Source organism: Macrotis lagotis, chromosome 1 (assembly GCF_037893015.1).
Source record: "Macrotis lagotis isolate mMagLag1 chromosome 1, bilby.v1.9.chrom.fasta, whole genome shotgun sequence".
In the NCBI taxonomy this organism is placed as follows: Eukaryota; Metazoa; Chordata; class Mammalia; order Peramelemorphia; family Peramelidae; genus Macrotis; species Macrotis lagotis.
The window spans coordinates 366,882,411-366,895,508 of record NC_133658.1 but is presented as its reverse complement, the minus strand read 5'-3'; the positions used below and the strand labels follow the sequence as shown (position 1 = coordinate 366,895,508).

At 38.8% G+C, this 13,098-nt stretch overlaps 1 protein-coding gene across 1 annotated transcript in view; it reads right to left on the bottom strand.

The window, feature by feature from the left end:
- Positions 1-857: 857 nt before the first annotated feature.
- Positions 858-13,098, bottom strand: part of AFAP1L1 (actin filament associated protein 1 like 1) — a 79,087-nt gene continuing 66,846 nt past the window's right edge. Inside the window, 3 exon segments of the mRNA XM_074212372.1 lie at positions 858-1,010; positions 5,149-5,271; positions 6,374-6,552. Coding sequence (XP_074068473.1) covers positions 987-1,010; positions 5,149-5,271; positions 6,374-6,552 — 326 coding nt within the window. The 3' untranslated portion in view covers positions 858-986.

Below are 13,098 nucleotides of genomic sequence, written 5' to 3'. Positions count from 1 at the left end.
TTTTTGGCCTTTGCTTTCATGTCAGTCAGATTTACAGCGGTGACCAGCTGTCCTAGTTCTCAGAAAGGCAACTCCACAGAGGGAATAGGTGAAGGATCAAGGATTCACATTCTACAAAACTTTAGCCCAAGTTTTCAAAAGTAGTCAGTCTAGTCAACTCCCAGTCCCTCCTCCAGGTATGGAGGTGACCCTGGGACCCTAAAGGCTCTGCCGGCACATCAGAAGCTCTAGCAAAGCTGCAGCATGCTAGAAAGACTTCAAGCCCAGGCCTGGTGAAGAAAATGATTTGTCTGAGGAACAGCTGAACGAAATATGTGTGAAGAGACTTAAAACCAAAAGAGTGGCCACCAAAAAAAAAAGTTTTGGAGGGCCATAGACATTGATGAACATCAATAAAATAGAGGGGATTGTCAAGCCATGAAATTACAGATGGCAGTACAGAGGATCCTCTTCATATTCAGGCTCAGACTGGCTTCCAGTAGCTTTATGACCTTTACAGGGTCATAAGAGGAAATTATTCTTACTACAGTATCCCATACTTTAGTGTTTTCCTTATGTCACTTCAGAGATAAGAAATGGTATGATGAAAGTCAAATAAAGACAATTACTTATCAGTTTCTTGCTTCTTCAGATGAAAAAAATGGCTGATACAACTTGTCCACAACTTGTGTTACTTAAAGTCTTCTTTACTCTTTACTCTTGATCTCCATTCCAACCCCCCACCCCACCCCCCAAATTCCAAGTGTCTTCCTCATTCCATCACTTGCATATTCACCATTTCTCCCTCCCAGCCCAGTGTCCCTTATGGCAAGGTGCCTCCTCTCCCTTTCCCTTCCTCCCCCACCCCCCACCCCAACACAGAAAATGAAGGTGGTCTTCATATTCCCAAACAGTGGTACTTTTCTTTGGTTCTTAAAGAAAAAGGGAATTATAAAGTTGGGCTGGAGAAGATGGTATTTCCAGAGGATACATTTCTCATGTTCCTCTTAGGTTTTCTTCATTTCCCACTCCTACAAAGCAGAAAGATAAATAAGCAGGTTTTATTGAATAGTGCCTGAGATGAATGAAGGACACATAATCCCCTTGGATGAGTGGCTACTCTACTTCTACCCTACAGGTCAGGGGGGAGAAAAGAAAGAATCAGTGTCTAAGTGAGGTATAAAAATACTAATGGTTAGCTTTACTGAATGGATGAGGGAAGGAAGGCCTAAGATCCCTCTTAGAGTAGCTGTAAGAGAATCTCATCATTAGAAATAACCTCTAATCTCACGCAGTCTAACCTCCTCATTTTATAGTAGAGGAACCTGAGACCCAAAAAGCAGGGACATAATGACCTAATTATAGAAATTGAGAGTTAGAAAAGACTTCAGAGGTTATTTAAGCTAACTATATACAAATCATGTCCCCCATCTACAATACCCCTGGCAAGGGGCCATTGTTCTCCCTAAGCATTTATTATGTGAATGACTTATTATCACTCTAAAGGGGAATCACCATCAGGTCCCAAGGAATATGGCCAACAATAAGAATTATTTATTAATGTTATAAAAACAAAAAATAATATTAGTTCATATTTTTAAAGTTTATGCTTTCACATCCATTATCTTATAAGCTTTTGAAATTGCTATTTAAATGTTCTTTGTTATATATAAATAAAAATGTTATTATTCACACATATTTTATATATGCATACATATACTATATATGTATACAGACACATATATACATATATATGAATATAAATTATTATTCACATTTTAGAAAAGGACACTGAGTCCCAAGAGAAGGGAAATTATTTGCTCAGGGCCAGAAATGGGACTGGAACCTGAATTCTCTGCAGACAGACAGCATTTGGAATTCAGAAATATAGGACCTGAATTCAAGAACTAGTTCTGTTACTCTCAGATCTCTGCCAAGGGCCTGAGCCTCAGTTTTCTCCATTGTAAAATGGAGATGTTAATAATGCTTAGATTCCTTACTACATAGGAACTGAAAACTCTAAAGCACCAAAGAAATAGAATTAGTGACCTTCCTGAGATGGGTGGTTTTCTACCAAAAATATTACTATCACAGAATCACAGAATTTTAGAGATATTAAAGGGCATCTAATCCAATCAATACTTGAAAAAGCAACCCCTCTGACACAGGAAAATCAATTCAGAAGCTATTACAATAATCCTGCTGTAGGATAACAGTGGGGATGGATATGAAAGAAGAAAGATACTAGAGAGGTCACTAGGTTTTCCACTCAAGTCTTGTTCTATCCTTCTTACGGCACAAAGGTGATCTTGGATTTTCAAAAGCCAGAGAGCAAACTCAAGCAGATTCCAATAAACTGACAAGTCTTGATGTAGGAAACTACTATAGCCAGGGACTATATTCCTATAGTCTAGGGATGAACCAATGCAAAGAAACCCATTATTAGGTTGGATGCAGGGTGCAAAATGTGTCAGTCATGGCACCCCCTCAAAGATCATTATCTAAGTTACAGGGTTGCAATCTGATGATATAAAGGAGGGCACACCCACAATTCAAAAGAAATCACAGATCCTTGAAAAATTGAAGTAAGGTTCAAGACTAGAAGACCCACATAATTTCAAACTGGAAATATATTATCTGGTCAGATAACTATGTAGTCCAGTGGATAAAGTGTTAGACCTCGAGATTAGAAAAAGTTCAGTTCAATTCTGACCATAGCCATGTGACCTCTGGGCAAATCACTCCGCAACTCTCTCTGCCTTAGTTTTCTCATTTGCAAAATAAGGATAATAATAACACTAACATTGCAGGACATTTTGTAAGAATAGAGGAGACAATAGATCTTAAAATGCTTTTATGAATGTTACCTATTATTCTTAGCCCACCCTCTCATTTTAGAGATGATTGGTTGTTCCCTAAAACACTAACAAAAATGACTTCTCTTTTTTGAGGACAAGGCCCTGCTTTGCTTTTGTATCCTCAGTCATTAGAATACAGTTTCCATTTCACAAATGCTTATTGATTGACTAACAACTGTATTTGCAGTGAAAAAGTAACTGACCAAAAATTAGTATAGGCAAAAACTTGAAGAAGGAAAACTAAAATGAAAACTTTCCCCTGCCAATAGATGCCCTGTACATGACTGACAAAATTACAGACCAGGGAACTGGCCAGACGAGAAGAATGTTCATCATGATTCAAAATAAGCTTGGGGAAAAGGTTTCCAGTAGAGTGCCTCAGGAATCTGTGCTTGGCCCTGTACTATTTATAATCATTAACTTGGTTAAAGACATGGAAGGTATGTTAATTAGATTTGTAGGTAAGCCAAAGCATGGAGGAAAGGATAATATACTTGATGGTGGGAGTCAGGGTCCAAAAAATTGTGACAGGCTAGAATTCAAGATTGAATCTAATTCAAAAGGTATAAAACAGGGGCAGCTAGGTGGTGCAGTGGATAGAGCACCGGCCCTGGAGTCAGGAGTACCTGGGTTCAAAGCCGGTCTCAGACACTTAATAATTACCTAGCTGTGTGGCTTTGGGCAAGCCACTTAACCCCATTTTCCTTGCTAAAAAAAAAAAAAAAAAAAAACCTAAAAAAAAGCTATAAAACAAAGAGGGATCAAAAGTTCAACTTCACAAATACAAGATGGGGAGCCATAATTAGGCAGCAGTCTGAACAGGGTCTAGGATTTCAATGTATCTCAAACAATATGAGTTACTGATATGTGTCAGAAAAGTGTGTGTGTGTGTGTGTGTGTGTGTGTGTGTGTGTGTGTGTGTGTGTGTGACATGGTATTTGGAAAAGTTAATGTGACTTTGAGTTGCATTTAAATGCATATTTTCTCTAAATTCCTGGGAAATGAAGAATTCTATTTGGTTCAGTGCCAGGGATGCTGGAACCAGCTCATCTTAGGACCAGAGAGCTGATTGTGAGCATTTATACCTTGCAAATCAGCAAATGCTACAAATTAGGACTTACTTTATTGTTCTGTTGACTGTCTAGATTTAAGAAAGTGAGAGCAAATGTTAATGCAAATTGGACTTAAAAAGTGTGATTTTTAGAGTCAAAATATCCCTGGGGCAGACCAAATCCAGGATATTGTGTTCAGTTTTCTAAATGCAGTTTAAGGAGATCATTGATCAAACTTTTTTTTAATTGATAATTTTTTTAAATTAAAAAAAAATTTTTTGCAAGGCAATGGAGCTAAGTGACTTGCCCAAAGCCACACAGTTAGGTAATTATTAAGTATCTGAGGCCGGATTTGAACTCAGGTACTCCTGACTCCCGGGCCGGTGCTCTATCCACTTCGGCACCTAGCTACCCCTTCATTGATAATCTTAATGGACTTTCTCATTACATCAGTGCAACAATCAGGGACAATTTGGAGGTATCTGTGATGGGGAATACCATCTATATCCAGAGAAAGAATTGTGGAGTTTGAACAAAGACCAAAGATTATTACCTTTAATTTAAAAAAACTGTTATAGGGGCAGCTAGGTGGTGCAGTGGATAGAGCACCGGCCCTGGAGTCAGGAGTACCTGAGTTCAAATCCGGCCTCAGACACTTAATAATTACCTAGCTATGTGGCCCTGGGCAAGCCACTTAATCCCATCACCTTGCAAAAAAGCTCACCCCCCCCCCCAATTATGTAATTTTGCTCTCAAATTTTATTTTTTTCCTTAAGGATATGATGTCTCTCAACACATTCAACTTAGATCAATGTATAACATGCAAACAATGTAAAGACTAACAGACTGCCTTCTATGGGGGGTGGGGGGAAGGGAAGCGAAATTAGGGGGAAAATTGTAAAAATCAAAAATAAATAAATAAATAAGGAGGGCATCATTAAACTGCAAGACATCCATTCTCTCCTTTCTTATTTCCTATTTCTAGCCCAATATTTGAATTGTGTCAAAACTAAGAATCAATAGTCTCTGAACTCTTTGGGAACTCTTTGATGAATCAAAAGATCTAGAAGGTCATTTTGTTATTCTATAGAGCAAGAAACTCAAATCCAAGGATCAAAAGGGACTAGCTCAAAGTAACATAGAAAGATGTGGCAGTGTCAGAATTAAATATCCTGGTCCTCCTTTCTAATTGTTGGCTGTGTTTAGGTGTGACAAGGCATTGTGGTAGCTGGATTTTGTATAAGGTGATATTCCCATACCTTGGCCTTCTGGAGCACTTTCCCTTTGCTGGAAGCATTGATAGATGGACTCCTCTTCCGAAGTTCTGATGAACAGTTGACAGGAGGAGAGAGTTCAAGGCTGGGGGGCTTATTTGCTGTTTCCTTGGGAGAGCATCAGAGATGAGATTTAGAATTCTGGAGGAAGCTGCCTTACTTAATATTAACAATATAGTAAGCAGAAGATGAACCTCTTGTGAGCTGAGCTATTGCATAGCTCTCATTTCTGCACATTTGTTATTTCCCCTTGCTACAACTCTTTCCCTCCTCCCATCCCTACACAACACACACACGCACACACAACTTAACCTAGTCAATTCCTTTACTTCATAGGATACCAAGGAAAATGCTCAAAAATCATAAGAGTCCAACTTGCTTATTTTAACCTGAAACCTGAGGCCCAGAGACTTTGAGGGCCTTGTTTAAGACTCAGTTCAGATGTCAACTCCTCCTTGAAGTCTTCTCTGATTCCTTTAGCTAGAAGTGAGCCCTCTTCACCTCTCTTCTCTTTCCACTGAATCTCTCCTGCACACAGTGCATATTTCAACTCCTCAATTTACAGCATGGGACAGTTGAAAGAACATGGACTTGAAATCATGAAACCTGAGTTCTAGTGCTCTTTTTAATGCTTCCTGAACTGGACAAGTAGTGGGAATGAAACTGGATTAAAAGTCTTAAGACTAGGGTTCAAATCTAAGCATTGATACTTATTCCTTTATAGTCCCCTTACTTTGGGCTTTGGTTTCCTCACTTATTAAATGAAAAAATTGGACTAGACACATTTTAAGAGCCCTTCCAGATCTATAATTCCATCTAATTTTATTTGCTAAACTTTGGCCTTCTCATCTGCAAGCTGAAGATAATAATGCTTAAATTATTTGTCCTATAGGGATGCTGTGAAGGAAGTACTATAATACACAAGATGCTACACAGATATGAATTATCTCTCATTGCTTTGTAAGAAAGTAAACTCCTTGAAGACAAAAATTTCTTAATATCTTGATTTATCTTTGTATTCTGGATTCCTACTAGAAGGGTTTACTGAATTTAAGTCAGCTGAATCACAGAAGCTGGTAGAGTTGCTATGAGTTGAGATCAAGGCTGCTCCTTTTCTATCTCCCAGCACCCCAAACAGGGATCTCTGCCCAAACAGATATCCACAGTATGTATGTGGGGGAGGACATAGGAAGGGAAAATGTATACTCACTCCAGTCTTGCATTGGCTGGTCACAGCAAGCCCCAGAGCAGGTCCTCCTGCCAGGGACTGCTTCAGGCTCTCCTTCACAGCCACAAGCTTCAGCTCTAGGTCGATCCTCCTCTCCTCCTTCTCCCGACATCGAGTCTCTAGTATCACTAGTTTCTCTTCCAGATCCTTTAATTGTGTCCCTATTTTCAAGATCAAAGCAGTTCATCTTTTTTCTGTTGAGAAGACTCTCAGGAGTCTTGGGAGTCAAGTGAAACCTCAAAAACAGTATCATGCCTAGTCTTAGGTTCCTCAGTTTGGGAAGGACACTGACAAGTAATAACTGATACTACGTGAAGTGTGGTAATTGATAGAAAATATTTTAGTAAAATTATCTTATGGTGAATTAAAAAGAATAATATGGCAATATACATAGGCTAGATTAGATAGAGGAAAAAGTGAGACAAGGAGACTGGTTAGTATTGGTCTTCCAATGACCATTCCAGAATTGTTCTCACAATTCTAATGAGTTCCACCAGATAGAGTGCACTCCTATACCTATTTGTGTATATATTAAGGGAGAGAGTTACTTTCACAATGACCCTAAGAAGTATGTCTTATAAGTATCATTAGCCTCATTTCACCAATAAAGAAATAAGAGCAGAGAAGTTAAAAAGTTTACCCCAAATCACAAAAACAGCAAGATTTCTTGCTATACCATGTACTCTCTCTAGAGGAAAATGATTAAGATGATGAAGGAACTCAACAGCCATGGCAGTGTTCAATCTGGGGAAGAGATTTAATGTCTCTCTTGTTGATGATTGTGATCAAAATGTCTGTCCTGGGAAAGTGATCAAACTGGTTCTCTTTGACCCCAGAACAAAGACCAGTTGTGGAAGTCACAGAAAGGCAGATACTTTTTCTAAAAGGAAAAACTAATTTGATGAGCAGAACCAGAAGAACATTGTGCAACCTAACAGTAACATGGAGGTGATGATCAACCTTAAGGGACTTGCTCATTCCATCAGTGCAATAATCAGGGACTATTTTAGGATATCTGTGACAGAGAATACCATCTGTATCCAAAGAAAGAACTGTGGAGTTTAAACAAAGACCAATGACTATCATCTTCAGTTTTTTTTTAAAAAAGTTATCTTATGTACTATATCATTTTGCTATCTCTAATATTTTATTTTTTCCTCAAGGATATGATTTTTCTCTCAACACATTCAATTTTGATCAATGTATAGCATGGAAAGATAATCAGACTGCCTTCTGCTCTTGGCGGAGGGGGAAGGGAGGGTGGAGGAAAATGTGTAAAATTCAAAACCTTACCAAAAAATGATAGGTAGAAACTACTATTCTATATAATTTGAAAACAAATAAAGCTGAATAATCATTTTTCAGATATTTGTAGGGGAATTCCTCCTCTGAAATGAGTCAGATTAAATGGTCTCAGAGATTTCATTAGAATGCAAACAGATGGGCACTGTGGTAGAGTGGAAAGAATACTGAATTTGGAATCAGACAACTTGAGTTTTAATCTTGGTATTGTTAGTTAATATCTTGAGTGACTTTGTGTGAGTCACATAAAAATCTTTCTGCCTCAGGTTGTTCGTCAGTTAAAAAAAAATCTGTAATTTGGATCAGTTGAGTTCTAAAATTCCTTCCAGCTCTATATCAATGACCTCTGATGACAAAAACTCCTAGCATATTTTGCACACAGTGGATTTCATAAATGTTGAATTGAGGGGACTGTGTCTTTGCCCCCTTCCATTCCATGGTTTGTAAGTATGTATGTATATCTATATGGATGTATGTATCCATATCTTACATAAGATATATGACCAGATTCTGTCTAGGACAGTTTATTTAGATTATAGGGACAGCTAAATGTGGCCCATTGAGCAGCCTCACACTAACCAGTCATCCCTTTATCTAATCTATCCTGAACACACTGACAACTTAATATTCAGAATCCTGACTACATTATTCCACCTAACTCAGAAACCTCACTTACTCTTTATTATCTCTAGGTACATACAAACTCCTTATTCTGTCTAGTTCCGACTATATTTTCTTCTCATATACTATTTTCTGCCCAAACTAGACTACTAGCTATTCTCAGAATTAATCTTGCCTGAGATGGCACAGTGGATTCAGGAAGATGGGAGACTGAATCTAGCCTCAGACACTTGACTTTTCCTAGCTGTGTGATCTTTGACAAGTCACTTAACCCTGACTGCCGTGCATCCAAGGACCATCTCCAGTCATCCACATCTGGCCACTGGACCCAGATGGTTTGGGAGGAGAAAGTGAGGCTGGTGATGTAGCACAGCATCACCTCACTCAAATCCAATTCATGTGCTTGTCATGGCATCGCCTCCCTGATGTCATGGTCTTCTTCAAGAAAGAAGAACAAACATTCTATTCTATTCTTAGCATTTTGACAAATGTTCCTCAGGTGTTCTAGAAGAGCCTCTCATCCTATCTCTGACTATTTAACATTCTATTTTTCCTCTCCTATGTACTTAATCAAATTCTAACTAATTATTGTTTGTCTTATCACCCTATCAGACTGAACTCGTCCAGGGCACAGGCCACTGACTTTTTCATCTTTGTATCCTGAGTATCTAGAATGGTGTCTAGTATATTAGATGATAAATCAATGTTAATTAAATTGAATTTAGCTTTTCCTCAATGCGTTGTGTCATTTTTGCCCAACTCTTTAACCTCTAAGGATCATCCACAAGACCAGCATCAATCACCCTTCTATTGGGATGTAATTTGCTGTTTCTCTTCACAAATTTTCAGCTATTGAATATTATAGTATTATAGATCTCAGGCTCAAAAGGACCTCAGTAGTTATCTAATCCAACCCCCTCATTTTACAGACGAAATATTCAAGATTAAGAAAAGTTAAACAACAAATGTCATAGAATATGTCAGAATCAAGATCTGAACTCATTTCCCAATGTTCTAATTTTAGTGTTTTCTTACTGCACTGTGCTGCCTCTCCAAGTTTCTTAATAAAAAAAACAGCCTCAGAGCCAGAACAACATATATTCTCCTATGTGTGAATGCCCTTCTTGAGTAAAATAGTGAAGGGGAGAAAAGACAAGAAATTCTCACTTTTACCACTAGGTGGCACCAGCTCATGCCCCAGAAGACTGGAATATGCTTGAAACTGCCTTTAAAGGGTAAGATTCAAAATAAACAGATGAAAGTCACCCTGTTCTCTCACCTGGCCTGGAACTATCTGAAGTATTGTGTCAAATTCATAAGACCACACTTTAATGAGGAAGTGACTGTTTATCCTTCATTTTCAAAGAGGATTAATGATATCACAAGGATATCTTGACTCAATTGTGAATTGGATTTAACCTAGGTAGAGTTCACAAAGTTGTTGGCCTCACTCTTTCTTCCAGAGCTTCAAAATCCAGTGGCAAGTCAAAAGTCAAGATGAATGGCGATGGTCCAGGATGTAGTGGGCGACTTGGCCTTTCTCTTACTGACCAGCTGGTGATCAGAACAGTGAAGGGACTATCAATCTTTCCATACTAGGAAGAACTAGGGATGTTTAGCCTGGATGAAGCATTGGTGGGTTGACTGGGGGGAGGGGGTCAAGGTATGAAAGGTTATAAAAGTTGTCTTCAAGTATTTGATGGCATGTCATACAGATGGGTTGGAGTTGTTCTGCTTGGCCTGAAAGAGCAACATGTATGAAAGTAGCAGAGAGACCTATTTGAGCTTGATAGCAAGAAAAACATCTTAATAATTAGTACTTATTCTAATAATAGAGTGGAATGGGCTCCCTTCAGAGTTAATCATAGAATGATAAATCTGGAAATGAAAGGATCAGGGCCATCTAGTCCAAACCCTTCATTTTATAGATTAAGGAACAAAGGCATAGAAAGAATTTGCTTAAGGTCATTCATATTAGAAAAAGGCAGTGCTATGGGATTCTAAATCTTGTCCTCTCTTAAACCAGAACTCTTTCCATTGTACTACAATGCCTCATCATTGGAGGGCTTCGAGTGGTGATGGATAACCACCTATCAGGGATACTGTTAAGGAGATGCCTACATGGGTTTGGTTTAGGATGAATCTCCTCTGGGGGCAATCAATCAACCAAACAGTTATTAAGCATGAAACATATGCCAGGATTTTTGCTAGGTAATAGAAATACAAAAACAAAAGGAAAAACAATCCCTACTTTCAAGGAAGTGACAATCACCCGAAAGAGACAGATGTACAGGGTAATTTTTGAGGGGAAGACTTTTGCATCTGGGGGCATCAGGAAAGGACTCATTAAAAAGAAAAAAGGCTGTACTTGAGTGGAAACTAGGTTGTTCGTTGGTTCTTGTCCTTCTTTATTGAGGAAGAATAAAATGGCATCACCATGTTGGAGACAAATTACAGTATGTCCTACTGTGGCTGATCAGACCAATACAGCTAAGAATGTTCTACAACAGGTTGGGCATAAAATAGTTCATGTGAACTCTCAACAAATGTCTCATTTCTTTTGGACTGCTTTAATTCTGCCTTTCCCATAGAGTGCAGCGCCCTCACTAATGAGGGGCATGCCACACTAGATACTCCTGTGCCAGTGTCTTCCATGCTGTACAGCTAATTCTAAAATTCTTCAGTGAGGTCTTCAGGATGCCTTGGTATTGCTTCTTCTGACCCCACTGTGAGCACTTGCCTTGTGTGAGTTCTCCATAAAATAGTTTTTTTTGGCAAGTGTTCACCTGGCATTCTAACTCTAAAGAGATAAAGATGAGAGGGAATCCATTCCGGGAAAGAGATGTACAAAGGCACTGAAGTAGGAGATTAAGTGGCATGTAGGAGGAACATCAGGAATGCTAGGTGACTCAGTGGATAAGAGCACTGGCCCTGAAGTCAGGAGGACCTGACTTCAAATTAAGCCACAGATACTTAATAATTCCCAGCTGTGTGACCTTGGACAAGTCACTAAACCCCATTGCCTTGCAAATACTCTTGCTAGACTGAGGTTTGGATGGAGGGGGAGCAATGGGAATAAACTAGAAATGGAGACTGGAGCCAGGCTATGTATGAAGGGTCTACAGCGCAAACAAAGGAGTTTATATTTGATCCTGGAGGTAAAAGTGAGCCATTGAAGTTTATTGTGTAGGGGGTATAATGATCAGATTTGTGCTTTAGGAAAGTTAGATTGGCAACTACCTGAAGGATGAATTCCAAAGAAGTCCATTTTCATTCTTGAGATTCTGTGAATCTGGGACCCGACCCAGAAGAGTGAAAGGAAATTAGCCATTTGGCAAGGAGATAGAAAGAGACACACCTTCTACCCAAGACAGGAAGCCAAGAACATCAAGTCCTATCTAGGAGATATGAAAGTGGGAAGAAAAGACTAAGCCTGCTTATATGAAAATATGGACCGCCAGGTGGTCAGTAGTCCTTAGGAAAAGAGACAATTTGCGACCAATTTTTAAGAGTAGTGGTCAGGATGGGGCGGCTAGGCAGCACAGTGGATAGAGCACTGGCCCTGGAGTCAGGAGTAACTGAGTTCAATTCCCAGCTCAGACACTTAATAATTACCTTGCTGTGTTGTGGCCTTGGGCAAGCCACTTAACCCCATTTGCCTTGCAAAAGCCTAAAAAAAAAAAAAAAAAAGAATAGTGACCAGGACCACAGGTTTGGAGTCAGGAAGACTCCTTTCTTGAGCTCAGACTCTAACCATATGGTCTTATGCAAGTCACTTAATAGCCCTGTTGGCCTGAATTCCTCATCTGTAAAATGCGTTAGAAAAGTAAATAGCAAATCACTATAATATCTTTGCCAAGAAAGCCCCAAATGGGTCACAAAAGTGTAAAAGTGTAAGACATGACTGAATAATTAAATAGGGACTGGACCTCTAATTTCAAATAGGGCTTATCTGTAGAAAAATCTTAAGACTCCTAATTGAAAAGAACCTCAAAGGGTAGAACGAGACACACTGAGATCTGAATTCAAATTTTGATTCGGCCATTTACTAACTATATGACTTTGGTTAAGTCTCTTCATTTCTTTAAGTCTTGATTTTTTTAATGTAAACTTGGAGATATGTGCATTTTCTACATCAGAGTTGTCAAAAGAAAATGACTTTATGGACCTTAAAATATAGAAATGTGAACTAGTATTATTATCCCCATTTAGAGAATATATAGTTTTCAGCTGAAGACTTCCAACGAAAGGGAAATTACTACCTTTTGAAGCAATCTGGACTATGTGGGATGGCCCTGATTGTTAGGAAATTTTTCTTTACAATGAGCTAGAATTCTCAAAACTTCCCATAGTACCATTTCACATCCCCATCTAATCTCTCCTCCCCTACCTCCCCTCCCCCTCCCCCCCAAAACAATTCCACCCTAATCCCAGTTTGGGAACAAATCTAGTCTTTTCCCAGAACAATTATTCAGATACAAGAAGATAACTATTATTATCCCAAACCATCTTCATTTACTAAAGCTAAACATCCCTACTTCTTTCAACTGATTTTCATAACATTCCCTTATCTTCCTAATTTTTTTCCCCTCATATGTCCTTCAGCTTATCAATGTTCTTCCTAAAATGTGATACCCAGAAGCTGACTCCTTACAATCATCACCCATTGGTTCTCCTTTACAAACCATCTCCAACCTATGTTTTGAACTTTATTATACATTACTCCTCTTAACATACTCTTCAGTTTAGCTACTCTGGCTGTCTTTCTGTTCCTCCATCCCTCA